Raw genomic sequence first — 18,232 nt, forward strand, 5'->3', positions numbered from 1 at the left:
TTTCTGGCGGTTGTCACCGCCAGGAAGAGGCTGGCGGTAAGGGGTGTCACGGGGCCCCTGGGGGTCCCTGCACTGCCCATGCCACTGGCATGGGCAGTGCAGGGGTCCCCTAACAGGGCCCCGGCCAGCTTTTCACTGTCTGCCTAGCAGACAGTGAAAAGCGCGACGGGTGCAACTGCACCCGTCGCACGGCCGCAACACCGCCGGCTCCATTCGGAGCCGGCTCCTGTGTTGCAGGCCTCATTCCCGCTGGGCCGGCGGGCGCTTACTTGGTTAGCGCCTGCCGGCCCAGCAGGAATGTCAGAATGGGGGCAGCGGTATTTTGGCCGCGTGGCGGCCAAATGGCGGTTCCCGCCTGGCGGGCGGCAGAGTTGGGATCACCCCCTTAGTCTACTTAATCAACCAAAAGAGTTTTTTTTTACCGCAGAAATGCTGAGTTCGCGTATTTGAAGGTGCAATCATATGTGAGAATCAAGAAAAAAGGTGACTTTGTAAACTAAAATATTTGCCTAGGATCACACAATTTGAGACCTGTTTACGGGTCAAGTACATTACACTTAGGTTGAGTAGATTATTCAAGTTACTCGATCTGCAGGTCTAGAATCATTTTTATGATTTTTCGTGGTCTGTAGGGCAGGGAGCTGTTATACTGGAAAGTTAATGCAGCAGAGTATACAGAGTGTGCACACGTAGTGTGCAAGGTCAAAGTGCTTTGTGAAGTGCGAAAAGATGATAAAAGGCTGTTAACTTGTAAAGGAGATTCAAATGGAGGTACATTGGATTCAAAAGCAAAGGACAGCATGCAGTACAAGATCGGAGTGTATCAAAGAGTGCGAAAAGGCATAATAGGCGGAGTTGACATGATAAAATAGTGAAGCTGTTGTCTTTAAGGACCGGCGCCTCAAACGGCTGCACTGGTGGTTTTTGGTCTGACCCGTCTTCAATGCCCCAGTTAAAATGAATGCTCCTTAGCCGCCCTAAGGCGACGGTTCAAGCCTGCTGTGTACAATAATCCGTTATCAGCTTTTGAGTTATTTTGGGATTGTGAGTGCCAGTGATTTGCAGACGGAGCAAAGCCCTGAGTTCTTTTAAAATTTCCCATATGTTGGAAGGTGGGTCATTAGTTGTGTGGCCTGCACAAGGAAAGGGTCCGCACTCAGCCACCACTGGGAAACAAACACCCTATTGTAGCGCTTGACTTTCATAGCATAGTGTTGCAGAGCGGTCCAAGGTTTACTTAAGGGAGGTGATTTGGGCTAGTAATCGCCATTCATGAGCAAACAAGAATAACATTCAATAAATGAGTGTCCAGTTTGTGCTTTTGCTTTTGATAAAGTAAAAGTACATTTATTGCACACACACACTACTCAATACTATGCAACAATTTACAAATCTACACAAGTTGATAGAATTACTTTTAGAGGACATTGCATTATCATTCTTGTCTCCCCCCAGGGGAAATATAATCCAGCAACCCACATGGCAAAACATTTACTTGTATCCCAATGCAACATTTCACTGTAACTTGGAGTGAGAGCACCTAATTCTGGCAATAAAATCATCTACGTTGATCAATGGTGGCTGTCAGTCTCATTACTCAAATAAGCATGAACAAGAACATGTATAGGCATGCTGGAATGATTTGTGCTGTTATGATTACTTTCAGATTACCTTCAGATTACTCTTGATAAACATTGTGTAATACCATCCTGCACCTCTAGAGGGTGCCTTCTCATATGACCTTTCACAAGTCATACCATTGGTCTCCATACTAGGACCACACATTTTCAGAATACATTTAGCATAACATGCTACGGTTTCAACCACTGCTGTAAGCACTTGCAATTGCAGCCATTCACACCTAGAGGATGTTTACCATTGGTGCTGTTCCATCGGTCAGAAGCAAAAGTTCCAGCTGGGTCATGGTTAAAAATACATTGGAACCCTTGTGTGGTCATCATTCTCCAGTCCCACCTAAACTAGGGTGGGGACACAAAACTTTGTGTTGGGGGAGGCTGTGAAGCTCCTGCAGCTCCCTTTATCCATGGGCGTTCTGTTTGTGGTGATCCCATCTTCCAGGGGCCACCACAAGCTGGAAATGGGGCCAAAACAAACCATGTCTTGCAGGGCATTATGGGCACTGTGCCTATCTTATGAGCAGTTCTCCCATTGCGCTGGGGAGAGCTGCGAGGCTGCCATGGACGGCTCAGTGCCTGGTCGCGCCTGGTCGCACCCGGACACCTCCCTTCACAAGGTACATGGTTCCCTGTTGGGGAGTGGTGCAGTGTGCCCACCACTGGCTGCTCCCACTGGCTGCCGGCCTTTCATTTGGTATCTGTCTGCTCCTGTGGGCAGATGTGTGCCGCTGCGGCCGGGTAGGCCATCTCGGGGGAGTGCAGCAGCACTCCCCTTCCTTCGCTCCACCACCGGGACCCCAGGGTGGGGTCCAGGGCCCATCTTCGCCTTCAAGGGAAGCGTGACGGCACACCCCAAGTTCCTCCTCTTCGAGAGGCTGCAGGATGGGGTCTGTGGCCCTTCTGGGCATCTTCACGGGGAGTGTGACTGCACCCCCCTGGCTTTGCTTCTGCGTGGGCCCCAAGATGGGGTCTGGGGCCACTCTGGAGAGTCTTTACTTCAGCCCCACCAACAGCCGGCAGCCACCTTCCCGGGGGACATGATGGGGTCCCCCAGCTTCTATTCTTTGCGGGAACCCCTTTCACCACCTTCACGGGGAGTGCGACAGCACTCCCCAACTTTGCTCCTGGGTGACGGCCCCACCCATATTTTCGGTGGGGCCTGTCTCTGGGGCTCCTTCTTTTGCAACTGGAGGAGTGAGACAGCACTCTCCCGCACTCCTTTTCTTCTTGGGGGCAGCTCCCGGGCCCACCCCAGGAGCAGTCTGGAGCAGCAGCGGAGCCCCATGAGCTTCGGTGCATGCTCAAAGAAGGCCAAAGGTCGCAGACCTTCTCATTGTGATATCTTGGGCCCCTGAGGGCCGTTTTGGATGTTCTTGGTGTCATTTTGCTCCTGGTGGCAAGCCTGTGCCACCAGGAGCACTTTCATTAGGCTGTCTCGCCTGAAAGGTTCCCACATTGGTAGGGAGCCAGTCTCACTGACTCCCTGTGCCAGCCTTTCTTTTCTTCAGGGCTGTGCGCTCTCCTTGCTCCAGCCCAGTCTCTCCCCCCCAACTGGTCCTTGGAGCAGCTTTCCTGGCCCTGGCACGTGCCTTGCTGTGTCTGAAGTCATTCAGGGGCAGAGTCCTTGCCACAGTGGGCAGTCAGGGGGTTCTTTTTTCCAGTTGTCCATGATGCCTATCTTCTGTCCCAGTGTCCTCCAGTGAAGCACAGCCAAGAGAGGACCCTTCCCTGTGCATGACCTTTTAAGTGGGGACGAAAGTGACCAGCAAGCCTGCAACTCTGGCCTATCCAGATGTGCCACATCATTTCCTTGCCCGGGTTCCCTCCTTCCTGCTCTGTCTTCTGGGATAGCTCAAAATGGTGTTGGTTGCCACATGTGCTCTGAAAGTCTCAGCAGCTCCTCCCTGACATTCCTTCCAGGTTCTCTCTGACCAGTTCCTGGCAATGGATGACAGCTGGCTGATTGATGCAAGGCCCTGCTCTGGTAGCTGGACAGAGCAATACTGGGCCCTTATATTTTGTAACCTACTGCATTATTCTTTTCATACAGGTTACAGTGCACATTGGTGTGACTCTGGAGTCTGTAGACCCTAGGGAACTGAAATTGCACCCTAGATCAGCATTTCCCATTGACATGTAATGGAGTGTACCTACAATGAAAAGACAGTAAGCACACTGACTATCTATCCCTAAGATGTGTACACCCATTTTATAAGCCCTTCTCCAGGTCACCACCTACTCTGCAGAGTCCCTGCTGCGCCATGATACCTAGGTGCAGTTCTTGGGCTATGCACGCCAGGAATAATTCCCGCACAGCCCTCACACAGGTGTACACCTGTGTGCACACGAGATCTGGTGTAACCAGCCCTGGGTCTCCTACCCTTGCTATGTGACAACAGCCTTTACATAATAAGGCGGCACCGGTGGTAAACATGTGCAGTCCATTTTACCATAATTTTATTGTGGGTGAGTCCCAAACTATGAGGCTCCCTCACAGTAAAAGGTCAAAAACTAGGGGATTGAAAAGCGAAAAATCAGAGCAGACCAAATAGTTAGAACCATCCTCTTACACCGTACCTTAATAAGACACCTGAACCAGAGTGAAGGAAACAAAGCGATGACGTGTCCAAGCAAGTACGGAAACCTAGAGTCTGGAAGACTGGATTCAGCAGTATCCTCCTCGGAGCATTTAACTTGGGACAAAAACAGTGAAGGTGCAGCCATGATTTGTGTCTTTGGCTGCATAGCCTCCAAGCTCCTCCCCCGCCCTGGTACCAGGGATTGCCTGTGGTCTCAAAGATGCCTTACAGAGGCCCTTTACCAAATTGGCAGGTGCTTTCAGGACCTGTAATATTTCAGATTATCTGGTTTGCAGGCTAAAGTTTGTTTCAGAAAGCCAAATTCCAGTTTAAGGTGGTCATTATAAACAAGGCTGTCTGGACGGCCATGCCGGCGGTGGCGCTCATTACCGCCAACGGCATGGTGGTCCAGACCCCCATATTCTGAACACAGTAGGGAACTGGCTGCAAAGCAGCCAGTTCAGTACCACTCACCGCCAAGCCAGATTTGACCGCCATGCCAACTGTGGGCACATTCGACCTGGAGGTGAAGGCTGGACAGGCGGTGGGATTATGATCCCATTTCCACTAGGGATTCCCTGGCAAGTTACCCCGCCAGGTACTCCTTGCCGGAAAGCATACGGGTGACAGGAATAATCATTCCTGTCACCTGTACGTGACACGCCAGGCCCCTCCCCCCCTTCTCACAACACCTACCCACCCCCCAAACCCCTAGAACAGCCCCAACCCCCGAAAACCGACCCCCAACCCTCCACCCCCAGAACCCCATGTAGGTCCCCCCACCCCGATCATCACCATCCCCCACCCCTACATACAGGTCCCCCCAAACCCCCACATCCACATGCACCCATTCTCTTACATGCACACACGCATACATGCACTCAGACACCCCCCCACATTCACTCACGCACACCCCCATGCACTCACACCCCCCCCCCCCCCTTGGACGGCACTTACCTCTTCAGTCGTGCTGCTTAGGGAGGGAATGGGCTCCCTGGAGGCTGCTCTGCCGCCATCGCCGCCTCTCCATACACCGCCATGCCTATAACTGCTTCATTATAGGCGTGGCAGTGTATGGAGTGATGTGGCGGTGAGGGTGGAGCAGCATCCACCCCTGCCACTGACCACCAGAATGGCGCATGGCGGCCCTCACAGCCATCAATGGTGGTGAGGCTCCATGCGTCATTATTTGGTGGTCTTTCATTGACTGCCAGCATGGTTGGCGGCGGGGCATCCTGCCAAAAACATAATGACCCCCTAAGTCTTGTCCTGTGAAAATAGCATGGCTGTTCGAATATTTTCTTGTAACCTGTGCAGTAAATCTGATCTGTGCTGGGGAACCAGGCCATAGGATAGGCCTGATGTTCATACTGAAGAGCAGGAAGCAGGAATGCCTTCATGACCCTGCGTATGGGGGCTGCAGTTGGTTAATGCCATGAATGATTGCTGCACTTTTTTTTCAGGGAGTTTTTTTGAGCAGTGGGTTTAAAGGTCTCTGAGAACCAAAAACCCAAGTAGTTGTAATTCCTGGCTGTTTTGATGATCTTGCTGGCAATGTGCCATGTAAGGTGGTTCTTATTTCTATAACTCCCAGGGATTATGACCTTGGTTTTATCCTGATTTACCCTGAGGTGATTTTTTTTCTTTGTAAATGTTTAGGCTGCTAAGGGCCCTTTGCATGCCAGCTTTAGTGTGGTCCATTATCACTAGGTCATCCGTGTATTGAAAAATGTGTAGTTTGGATTGGCCCAATTTTGGAGAAACTAGACAGCCACCCTGCATGGCTTTTCCCAAGTTTGCTGTGTATAGATTTTAAGGAGAGGGGCAAGAACTGAGCCCTGCTTTAGGCCACGGTGGGTGTTGAGTTTAGGGCTAATGGTGTTAGGTCCTGTTTTCACTTGCACCCACATGCCAGTGAATAATAGTGACTTGTGTATTTTTAGTGCTACTATGTACCAGTCTGTGACAGAAAGCACTGTGAAAATGCAAGTCATTATTTTAAACTTGCATTATATACAGTATGAGACAGGCTGTTACAAAATGTCCAAGATGGTTCAAGATAAAAGTGCTTCCAAAATATAAGTTTGAGTAATAACCGGACTGTACATAGTGCAATTTTTTATAACTGCCCATTAAAAGCGCACACTTCACAGCTCAGCCAGTAACTCCTTTGCAATACCACTCAAATAAAGAAATCTGTCCCAAGGAAGCTTTTTTGTGATTCCATCAATTAAAGCCAATAAAGGCTTTCTAGCACCCTTTAAATTTGCAGATTCACCAGTTGTAAACTTTTATGTTTCTTTTAGGCAAGCAGGCACCCTGACTAGAAGGCTTGTTTAGCTGTCTGCCCTTCCCTCGGTTTCACAGCAGAGACTCCCTGCATTTCAGCTGAAATATTTCAACTCTTGGTTTTAGACATCCCACTGCGGCTGTATTTTTTTCTCAAAAAGTAGGGGAACTGTTTTTCTTAAATTCAAAGAGTATGGGCAAGGGTCACCCCTTAGATCCCGCTCACTTCGACCATTGCATAAAATAAAAATCTGTCATCTGCGTGTTACAAGATGTGCTTTGCAGGAGACTCTATAACCTTGCATGCTATTGTATGCGTCAAAACTGTGACTAGACAAAACACATACCTCTCCAGCAGGCGTGCTAACCACCAGTTATTTTACCATTGTAATTTTTCCGAGATTACCGCGCAAAAAAAGCGCCCTGAGTGAATTAAGTGCCTCAAACCCATACGTTTTTTTAAAATGCATTCTTAGCAACCAGGCCAGAGCAGATTTACTGTCACTTGCACTTTGTTGGCAATTCATTTGTAGTCGATTTTTAAAAAATATAAATGTATAATTTGATTGTTAAACCGGTTTTTTGCGACTCCACGCCTTGTGACTCCACCAACTTTTTTTGTTGCTACACCCTGCCAACCAGGGAATACGTTTTTCACAGTAGAACCGATTTAGTTCTGCCCTTTGCTACTCCGTAACACCCATGTTTTCATTATAACAAAATAGAGTACAGGCGTTTCGGACTTCGTCGCGTTCCACAACGCATGGCTATCGCAACAAACGATATAGACTGACAAATTTAAAGCCATTCGTTTTTCGGTGACTGTCCTCCTGACATGGCGCATAATGAGCAAGTTGCCATGGATACGCACGCGGCGTCAGTGACAGGGGAAATACGTGGAGCGTACTGACGGTTAACCTAATCACACCTCACGGGCTGAGATGTTGGAGGGCCTCCTTATGGCATCCGGGGACTTGAAGCGACCACAGATCGTGGGGGCTTCCTCGCCTTTAGATCTAACGTTGGAGCGCCTACAACGTCGGTATTTGCGCGGTAGCGGAGATTATGAGGTCTGTACGCGAGCGTTTTCTCAGAGGATACATTTCGGTCCCTATTTGCTGTGAGCATAGCAGCATCACAGATAGTAAACACGAGGCGTGGCTGTGTCTTGGGGGGCAGCCATCTTAAAGTCAGGCCAGTGCCAAAGTTTGCTGAGAACTGACATTTTGCCTGACAGTAACATGGCCGTCACTTAATGTATTTCTGTTGATCGTGAATATGTACCAAGGCTTCATTGCTTTTCAAATCTTGGGTTGTTCAGTTATATGTGAGCCCGTTTTCATTTTCCTTTTTAGTAGTGGTGTGTGGTGAGGGGGCAGGCAGTGCGGAGGGTGTGGATGAATAGTTTCTGTGGATATTAAAGTTTTGCTTTATCAATGTATATGTGTATGTTTGGGATATCTTTATTTATCTCTGTGCCAGCAGCGCCACACTTCAGATTATGTTGTCTTATTAAGAAGATAGCAGCATATGTTTCTTCAGCATAGAGGCAGGTCCCAGTGTGCAATGAAAGAGACCAGCATACATACATAAAGCCGGATTTTAAAAGCCTTCTAAAGCCCAAAGCTGTTGAACTGCCAGCCCAAAGTAGGCCCAAAATGAACCAGAGTCCTAGTCCAGACTTTCAACACTGAAATAATGCAATCATAGGCTTAAACAAAATTTTAAAGCATAAATCGAATTTCTATTTAAATAAACATTGAATAATGGTCACACACTTCTTATGATGAGCAGCAGATTGGAAAAAGTAGTAAATCTGGGCTCAGTGAGACAAGTTTTTGATCATGTGCACAGCAGTCCTTCTTTGACACATCTTTTCACACTGGAGCCTGTAGCAGCTTCTTTATTTTCTTTTGTTTGGAGACAGAAAGCTGAACGTCGCTTTGATCAAGTTCACAGCAGTCCTTTTAACACCTGTTTTGGCATTGGGGCTCCTTGTAGCAGGCAGATTATTTTTCATTGTAGAGAGAAACTGAGGTCCTCATCCTCTGCTCCACCCCCTCAGCATGGGACGACTCCTGGTGGCCTGCCACACCGGGAACCGCACTGACACCCACCAATCACGCACGCAACCTGGGATTCATCCTGGACTCATAGCGATCAATGACCCAGCAAGTCAACGCCATCTCTTCCTCCTGCTGAAACCAGAAAAAAGCTCACCCAAACCCTAGTAAGCAGCAAACTGGACTATGGCAACACCTTCTGTTCAGGAACCACGGCCAAGCTCCAGAAAAGACTGCAACGCATACGGAACGCCTCCACACACCTCATCCTGGACATCCTCCGCCACTGCCACATCACACCCCGCCTGAGAGACCTGCACTGGCTCCCTGTCAACAAGAGAATCACGTTCTAACTCCTCACCCATGCTCACAAGGCACTACATAACACCGGACCAGAATACCTCAACATCTGGCTCTCCTTCTACTCCCCGACCCGACAGCTTCGCTTCACTGACCTTGCCCTCGCCACCGTCCCATGCATCCACAGAACTACCGCTGGCAGCAGATCGTTCTCCCGCCTCGCCCCCAAGATGTGGAACACTCTTCCAACCCACCTACGACAGACACAGGACCTACTTACCTTCAAGAGACACCTCAAGACCTGGCTGTTCGATCAGTAGCAGAATCCCCCCCCATCAGCGCCTTGAGACCCTCACGGGTGAGTAGTGCGCTTTACAAATACTTTGATTGATTGAGAAAGCAAGGGCCATAGCCACATCCTATGCAGCAATATGCTTGCTTTAGAGTGAAACTGCGACTGGTTCATTCAGTCACATACGGTTTGATCCTTTCTAGGTTTCACAGCTTTTGGCTGAACGTCACTTTGATCAAGTTCACAGCAGTCCTTTTGACACCAGTTTTGGCATTGGGGCCCTTTGTAGCAGGCATATTGTTTTCCTATGTAGACAGAAAGCAAGGCCAATTGTCACATCCTAGGCTGCAATATGCTTGTTTCAGAGTGCGAGGCATGCACAGGTAAGTAAACATGGCTGGTAAAGTGAAACTGCAACTGGTTTATTAAATAACTTACACTCGGTTTGCTGTAGGTTGCTTCAATTCATTGGAATATATATGCAATTTTATATGGCAGCATTTAATGCTGCCTTGGTATTATTTAATTTTACAGGGCAGTCAGTCCTTTTAATTAAAAAATCACTGCCACTCTTTTTAGGGTCGAGCCTGCTTTGCATGCGCTCGCGCATGCGTATAGCAGGGAGACTTTTGTATTTAGAAAAGGGCTCCGAGCCCTGTCAACTTCATGTCAGTGCTTTTTATTGGTTCGTGGGCTTCCCTAATTAAATCGGCTTGCTTTCATTAGTCGAAGGCACGCATAGGTCATGCCTTTTCCGGTGGCTAGCCCTCCTCGAGCGCAGCGACCAAGTACAGAAAACATGCAAGGCTCGCTGTTTTCCATCGGGCTCGTGGACTTTTTTTTAACTAATTTACGAGCCCGATCTCGCTTGGCAGAAGTCGAGCGCTTTACCTACTTGATTTCACTTTTTCGGGTTACGTGCATAAATGCACTTTTGCCCGATAGGTGAAAAGTCGGGTTAGGAGTTTACAACGCGATCAGCTCTAACACGAGCAAACGCGAGACCCGATGCATTGTAAATGCTTGTTATTATGATATTGTAATATTAAGCCCACTTGCCATTGTTGCAATAATTACACTGCCAAGATCCATTAAAGTAAGCTCATGGAAACGATGGGTGCCTGCAGCTTCAGTGTAGTTATACACTTCTATTAATAAAGTTACCAGGTCTTATGTCTTAGCAAATGCGCATACATTGTTTTGGGACTTCAGCCTTAGATCATTTATACATCTGTACTGGCATAACTGTGGTAGTACTAGAGCTAATACATGGCAATGGCACTGCCTTCATCGAAGTAAGGAAAAGTAGGTTTAGGAAAGTGCCACTGTTGGCAAGGTTACTTCCCCCACCCCCTACTTTTTGCCTAGTGTTGATGCCAACTTTGATTGAAAGTGTGCTGGGATCCTGCTAACCATGCCCCAGCACCAGTGTTCTTTCCCAAAATCTGTACCTTTGTTTTTACAATTGGCACACCCCTGGCATACAGTTAGATCCCTTGTGAAAGGTACCCATGGTACTAAGGTCCCTGTGGCCAGGGAAGGTCTCCAAGGGCTGCAGCATGTATTTTGCCACCCTAGGGGACCCCTCACCAAGCACATGTACACTGCCTTTGCAGCTAGTGTGTTGTGGTGGGGAGAAAAAGGCCAAGTCGACATTGAACTTCTCTCAGGGTGCCATGCCCACAAACCACTGCCTGTGGCATAGGTAAGACACCATGCTAGCAGGCCTGACAGCCCTGAGGCAGTGTGTACTATACCACAGCATAGCTGCTTGAGCAATATACCCCTACAGTGTTAAGTCCATTCTTAAACATTGTAAGTGCAGTGTAGCCATATTGAGTATATGGTCTGGGAGTTTGTCATTTCAAACTCCACAGCTCGATAATGGCTTCACTGAATACTGGAAAGTTTGATATCAAACTTCTCAGCACAATAGACTCCCACTGATGACAGTGTGGGTTTTATTGAAAAATGCACCCAGAGGGCATCTTTGAGACACCCCCTGTATGATAGCCACATTTCTAGTATAAGACTGACTGGTCTGTGCCAGCCTGCCACTTTCAGACAAGTTTCTGACCACATGGGGTGAGAGCCTTTGTGCTCTCAGTTATCAGAAACAAAGCCTGTCCTGGGTTGAAGTGCTTCACAGCTCCCTCCTGCAGGAACTGTGACAACTAGAGGTGAGCCTCAAAGGCACAGCCCTCAGGTTATGGTGCCCCAGGGCACTCCAACTAGTGGAGTTGCCTGCCCCCCGGACAAAGCCCCACTTTGGCAGAAAGTCAGGTAGGAAAAGTTGGGAAAGCAGTGAGGAGTGACCTCCCTAGCTAGGACGACCTTTAAGGTGCCTAGAGCTGAGTTGACCCCCCCCCCCCTGCAGAATCCTTCATCTTGGTTTAGAGGACAGGGACCAATAGGGTTAGGTTTGTGCCCCCTCCCCAAAGGGAGTGGGCACAGGAAGGGTGTAGCCACCCTCAGGGAGAGTAGCCATTGGCCACTGCCCTGTGACCCCTGTAACGTCCCTAAATCTTGGATTTAAGGGCTTCCCTGAACCCAGCTCACCAGATTCCTGGTGACCTGACAAGAAGAAGGACTGCATAGCTGAAACCCCCAGCAGAGAAGAAAGAAGACCCCAACTGACTTTGCCCCAGCCATACCGGCCTGTCTCCTGCTTCAAAGAACCTGCAAAAGAACAGCAACGCATCCATTGGGACCAGCGATCTTGGCCAATCTCTAGAGGACTGCCCTGCAGTTGAAAGGACCAAGAACTCCTGTGGACAGCGGCCCTGTCCAAGAAGAAAACAACAACTAAGGACTCCAACCTCACTCCCAATGCATGAGTCCTAACCACTCTGCACCCGATGCCCACAGCCCGTGTCCAGGTGGCTAGAGAGGATCCCCAGGAGGGCGATTCCGAGCAAGTGCCTATCCTGGGTTGACCTCTCCACCCCTGCATGGCGATGCCTGCAGAGGGAATCCTGAGGGCCCTCCTGACTGCGAAAGCTCCAGATGAAGATATCCGATACCTAAAGACACACTGCACCCGCAGCCCCCCCTGCCTTGGAGAACCCGACCTCCGGTGCATCAACATTCAGCAGGCGGCCCTCCTCCCTGTCCAGTGTGGTTTGGCCGAGACGACCTCCTGGACCTCGCCTGCAGCCTCTGAGTCACCCCTGGGGTCCCCTCATAGAGAATCAACGGAGACCTGACATCTTGTTTGCACCCTGCACCCGGCCGCCCCAGCACCGATGAGGGTGTATGTTTGTTTCCTACCTGTGGCCCCCCCAGTGCTCTCTAAACTCCCCAAGTCTGCCCTCCGAAGACGCGAGTGCTTACTTGCCTGTAGATCTGAAACTGAGTGCCCCCATTCTCCATAGGAGCCTATGTTAATTTTGCCTACACTTTTTGTCCTCTGCACCCGGCCGGCCCCGAGTTGCTGGTGGTGGGTGTTTGGGGTTAACTTGAACCCCGTCCTGTGGACTTCATAACCCCTGGAGACTGGAACTGTAAGTGTTTTACTTACCTGCAAATCAATCTAACTTTTCTTACCCCCGGGAACTGTTTCTGAAAATTGCACTGTTAAGTTTTAAGCAGATTATTGCCAGTATTTCAAAAACAGTATAACTTATCAATTTCAAACAAAGTACTATTGATACATTTGTGATATACACAACTATTGAACTACTTACCTGCAACTTGAATCTTGTGGTTCTAAAAATTAATTAAGAAAATATATTTTAGCTATATAAAAACCATTGGTCTGCAGTTAAGTCATTAAGTGTGTGCTTCTACTATTGTCTGTGTGTGTACAACAGATGCTTTGCACTACCCTCTGATAAGCCTAATTGCTCGACCATACTACCACAAAAGAGAACATTAGTATTATCTACTTTAGCCTCTGTTAAGCCTCTGGGCAACCCCTGGACTCTGTGCACACTATATCTCATTTTGATATAGCATATACAGAGCCAGCTTCCTACAATAGGTTTGGCTGCTCTTGATAAATTTTGTTGCGCATTCTTGATGCATACCATTGCTACACATAGGACACCATACAAAAGCGTAATTTTAAGACATCAAGACATCGTGATGCATCTTTGCTGCATAGCACTCTTCCACATAGGATGTTGTGCTAAAGTGTAATTTTAAGGCAACATTGTTCTAATAAACGCTCTACACAATCTGCCATCAGTAGTACTTGCGTTTCGCAAGGCGAAATTAGTTTCAGCGACAGGCCTCTGTCCAATGTGAGATACAAATCCTTCTAGTCAGCCTGGCATTTTGGTGAGTGGGAAAACCAGTTGTAAATTTCTCAGATCATCATAAATTCTATATATTACTTGGAATGCTCCCTATTGCTTTCTTAGCAATAATGTTATGGAACTGGTAAATGCAGCGCACAAGTTGCAAGGAAGGCTGCTTTTCTTTCAACAAGGTAAACGCTGCGTGATGCTTTCCGCACATGACTCTTGCCCCATCTGTGCCTATGCCTATTAAATTTCCAATCTCAAGGCTACATGTTTTAAACGAGTTCTTTACTTCAATGTCCATTGCTTAAAGTAGGAGCAAGTGGAGTATGGTGCTCTTCTGGGCTTAGCACCACCTTCAGGAGTGGCATGCAGTGCTTTGGGGTTGACAATGGCAAGAGCAGGTCTGAGACAGTGTTCTTCTGGTTCTGTCACTAGAGGGCTGGGAGGCATGGCTCCTTCTGCAGTTGACAGTGGCATGAGCAGGTCTGAGAAAGTGTTCTTCTGGTCCTTTCAGTAGAGGGCTGGCAGGCGTTGCTCCTTTTGCAGCTGACAGTGGCAAAGGCAGGTCTGAGACAGTGTTCTTCTGGTTCTGTCACTAGAGGGCTGGGAGGCGTGGCTCCTTCTGCAGCTGACAGTGGCATGAGCAGGTCTGAGAAAGTGTTCTTCTGGTCCTTTCAGTAGAGGGCTGGCAGGCGTGGCTCCTTCTGCAGCTGACAGTGGCAAAGGCAGGTCTGAGAAAGTGTTCTTCTGGTTCTGTCACTAGAGGGCTGGCAGGCGTGGCTCCTTCTGCAGCCGACAGTGGCAAGGGCAGGTCTGAGCTGCATGCATCCCCTGGGAAGGCTGAAATGGATAGGACTCAATACCAATGCATTTCAGTCTAAACTTTATGTAGAGAATATTTGATTGTAATTTTAGACCCATTCTATTTCGTCTATCATTTTTTAGCAGCATCATTTGGGAAATTAACCTTTCAACATGAGCATTGGATATCGAGAGTGTCAACATTTGTATAGCACCTATTGCAAGTTTGTGAAAGCAATAGTTGCCAGCAGCATCAGTGTAGTTATACACTTCCATCTAGAAGACTTCCATCTTAGAAGTCTCAGGAAATAAACATGAGGATATAATTCTCCACTGTGACTCCAGTACTTCCAATGGGTATGTGAAAAATATATGTGGTAAGTCAGTTACAGGAGGTTTGCGATCTGCAAGCACTTTTTGGGGACCTGAAAGTAACGTTTTAAGCATGCTTAGTGACTCTGGAAGGCAAGACTGATATTCACATGCCAATACTTTTATGAACTCCTGGCACCTTTTCACAATTCCATCCTTTGAAACGGAGGTGAGTTTACTTTCCTACAGGTTCCTACGGAAAGCCAGTCCAAGATCCACATCCTCCTGAGAAAGATAAATGGCAGAACTTTGTAAATCTAGGCTCTGCAGCTGTTCTTGATGATTACTGGTGAAAACACTTGGTTTAAGAATCCTTTTCAGTGTGGACATTTACTGAGTATATAGGTCGTGAAAGATGTGGAGTGCGTCTCCAGATTCTAGCTGAAAGATTGTTTTAACAACCTTTATGCCTTGAAGAATAGGCTTTAAGAAGGTAAGGTAAAGTAGGTTGGTCTCATCGTGATACATTTCTTGAAGCATCCTTGCTGCATAGCAGTGTTCCACAGAGGATGCTGTGCTAAAGTGTAATTTTAAGGCATCATATTGTTCTAATAAATGCTCTACACAGTTGGCCTTCGTCCAATGTCAGACACAAATCTTTGTAGTCGGCCTGGCCTTTTGGTGAATGGGAAAACCAGTTATATGTTTCTCTGATCATGAATTCTATATTGCTTGAAATGCTCCTTATTGCTTTCTTTGCAATGATGTCCAAGGAATGACAAATGCAGCTCACAAGTTGCAAGGAAGGTTGCTTATCTCACAACAAGGTGAATGCTGAGTGATGCTTTCCACACATGGCGCTTGCTCAATCTGTGCCTATGCATATTACATTTTCAATCTCAAGGTTACAAGTTTCAAGCAAGTTTAGGATTGCATTTGCTACATCTTTGGCACAGGCCTGATCTTATTCTAGCATGCCAAGTAAGGTGCTTACTAATTGTTTGTGCTTTTTTGCAGATATACTTCACGCAAATGAAAAGCAGTTTTTTTTACTTCAATGTCTGTTGACTTATCAATTAATAAGGAGTAGGGTGATGTTGCGATATCTTTCAGCTTTTCTTATTTGAAGTGTGGGCCCAACACATAATAAACTAGTGCTATACATTTGGTACAGTGTATTCGGAGGGCAGGGAATTTATCCTTCAAAATGTCACCTTATCCATCTACATTATTAGTGGATGTGCAACAAGCAGTTTATATGGTAACCCTAATTTCTATTCTTTTCTGGTCGTTACATATTGAAGGAATGGGTTGTACAAAGGATGCCATAGAAGTACTTGCTGAGTTACACCGTTAGTGGAGTTTTGTGGTTTCTGCATGTTGCTTCAACTCATATAATGGGCATGCAGGTCTATATGGCAGTACTTGCAGGCCGCTTTGGAATTATCTGATTTGACAGGGGCAATCCATCTTTTTAATTCAGGATCCAACTCCACCTCTTTTCTTTATATTTTTTATATTGTGCCCCTTGCCCATGTTGCAACAATTAAACTGCCAAGTCAGATGGGAGCTGATCAATGATGAACTGTGTCAGGATGCGAGCCCAGACAGGCCTTGAAAAATCATAAAAATGTTACTAGACCTGCAGGTCGAGTAACTTAAATAATCTACTCAACCTAACTGTAATGAACTTGACCCGTAAACGGGTCTCAAATTGTATGATCCTAGGCAAATCGTTTACAGTCACCTTTTTGTTCATTCTCACATATGATCGCACCTTCAAATATGTGTGCTCAGCATTTCTTTAGTACAGACAAATCTTGTTTATTTGATTATTTAGACTTAAGTTTGCTGCGTGTATCACAGGAATCTATCCCACATATAGGGGACACATGACCCATGACTTGCTTTTAGTTTACTAACAGCATTGCTATCAGGGCAGGAGTGTTTCTCTGTTTGAACACTCACTTTTAATAAGTATATCACTAAACCATGATGTGGTAGCATATCGTCATCAACACACAGTACATTTCCAAGACATGTCCAAAAACCTTTTGACTAACTTGCAGCTTTACTGATAAAACTATATAGTGTGTTAACAATCTGTGAAAATTGGGTTTCAGAAAACATGTCCTTTGCACATCAACACGTAAAGTATTCTGATTTGTTTTCAGCCTCTTAAAATATTTTTTCATCACACAGATATAAAAAATGGGCTTTCACAACTACTGAATTATATTTTGAAATGTTTGTACAGTTAACTTAGTCATTTAAATGTTGTGTGTTAGGAAAAGCCTGCCAATCATATCCTTTTACTTTACACTTTAAACAGCAAGTCACACAGTTCACCTTACAAAATCCTGGAACTTTGAAGTAAGAAGGGAAATTATTTGTAAGACAAACTGACTTTTGACCTCTGTCTGTGAACACAGAGCAAATGTGACATAAGAACAAGATTTAAAGGCATCTTTTATTGCCCCTCCACTTTCTGACTGTACAGAACACCTGTTATTTGTCAACTCACCAAAAGGGGCGAGTAAGTCATAAAAATAGCTTGACCTGATCAAATATAACTCGCCATAGCAAGTAGTTTTAGTGGATTTTTCGAGCCCTGCCAGAGGACCACCTGAAATTGCAAGAGAAATGGCAATCATTGTCACTAATTCGCTGAGAATTAAGTGCAAAAAAATAACAAAATACTACCTAGAATTGCCAATGGTTACTGTAGCATACCTCTACTTTGAGTGTCCAAGGACGTCATGTACTTATTCTGGGATACAACACCAGTGAATTCAATGAAAATTCAAAGTGGTGTTGAATCTACGCTGGTGCAAGTAATTTATTTCAGGGTAGACAGTTGACTGTTTGGATTTGTCATATTTTGAAATGGAGAATGAGGCAAAGGGTGGTGACTCATATTCAGGGTTAAATAATAGGTAGGCTCTCGCTTTCAAACTGGTTTTATAATCAAGCATGAACAGTTCACTGATAACAGCAATATGGAATATATATTAATGGACTACCCCTCATACTTACTCAGTTTTTCATGCTGGACTCAAGTTTGTGGAAAGCAGACCCAATCTTGTTTTCCCTTTGCATTTTACATTTCAAGTCCTGTTAATCCCAATATAATGCCAGCCCCAACAAGCAAAGATAGCATTTGCTGCATTAGCTCCATCATTAACCTACGATAATCAACAGCCCTACCAAATGGATTCAAAGCACAACCTGTTCTTTTCACTGCCTTTCAGATGCACGCGGTGCATGCTAGATAAAGTTGAAACGCAAGGGCCCATCTAGCATTACCAGTGTGTATCTGTAGTCTGTTCTACTACTGTTCTACTTTCTGGACTTTTCATCAAAAGGCAGAAGCCCAGCCTGTCACTAATTTTCCGGCCTCCTCTAGATGTACTCAAGCACTACCCCTATACTTGTATTAGTGGTCTACCTCTGCCCTGGACTTTGGAGGTCAACAGGGCCCTGCAGAAAAATACATCCTTGTACTTTTCTCCTTTGTTGATACAGCACATCTGTTTATCCTCCTTCCTGCCGTCTCAATGCACTTTCTATTGATCCAATACACAGAACTAATTGAATGCTAGACTACGCGTGGAAAACACAACCATATGAAGGCAGATGAACAATTTTGTTTCCTCTCTGGGAGTTGTTAAACCATTAGTACTAGAAAATACACATTTTATTCAAAAGTATA

At 46.5% G+C, this 18,232-nt stretch overlaps 1 protein-coding gene across 2 annotated transcripts in view; it reads left to right on the top strand.

Moving 5' to 3' along the window:
* Positions 1-7,387: 7,387 nt before the first annotated feature.
* The window catches only part of CCDC138 (coiled-coil domain containing 138), a 220,006-nt gene continuing 209,161 nt past the window's right edge, over positions 7,388-18,232 (top strand). Inside the window, exon 1 of one of the 2 annotated variants that reach the window (XM_069204488.1) lies at positions 7,388-7,575. In XM_069204488.1, the coding sequence (XP_069060589.1) occupies positions 7,447-7,575 (129 nt within the window). In that variant the 5' untranslated portion in view covers positions 7,388-7,446. The remainder of the gene's footprint in view (positions 7,576-18,232) is intronic. The other variant, XM_069204486.1, reaches the window with a different exon arrangement.

The sequence above is a fragment of the Pleurodeles waltl genome, chromosome 8 (assembly GCF_031143425.1).
Source record: "Pleurodeles waltl isolate 20211129_DDA chromosome 8, aPleWal1.hap1.20221129, whole genome shotgun sequence".
NCBI lineage: Eukaryota > Metazoa > Chordata > Amphibia > Caudata > Salamandridae > Pleurodeles > Pleurodeles waltl.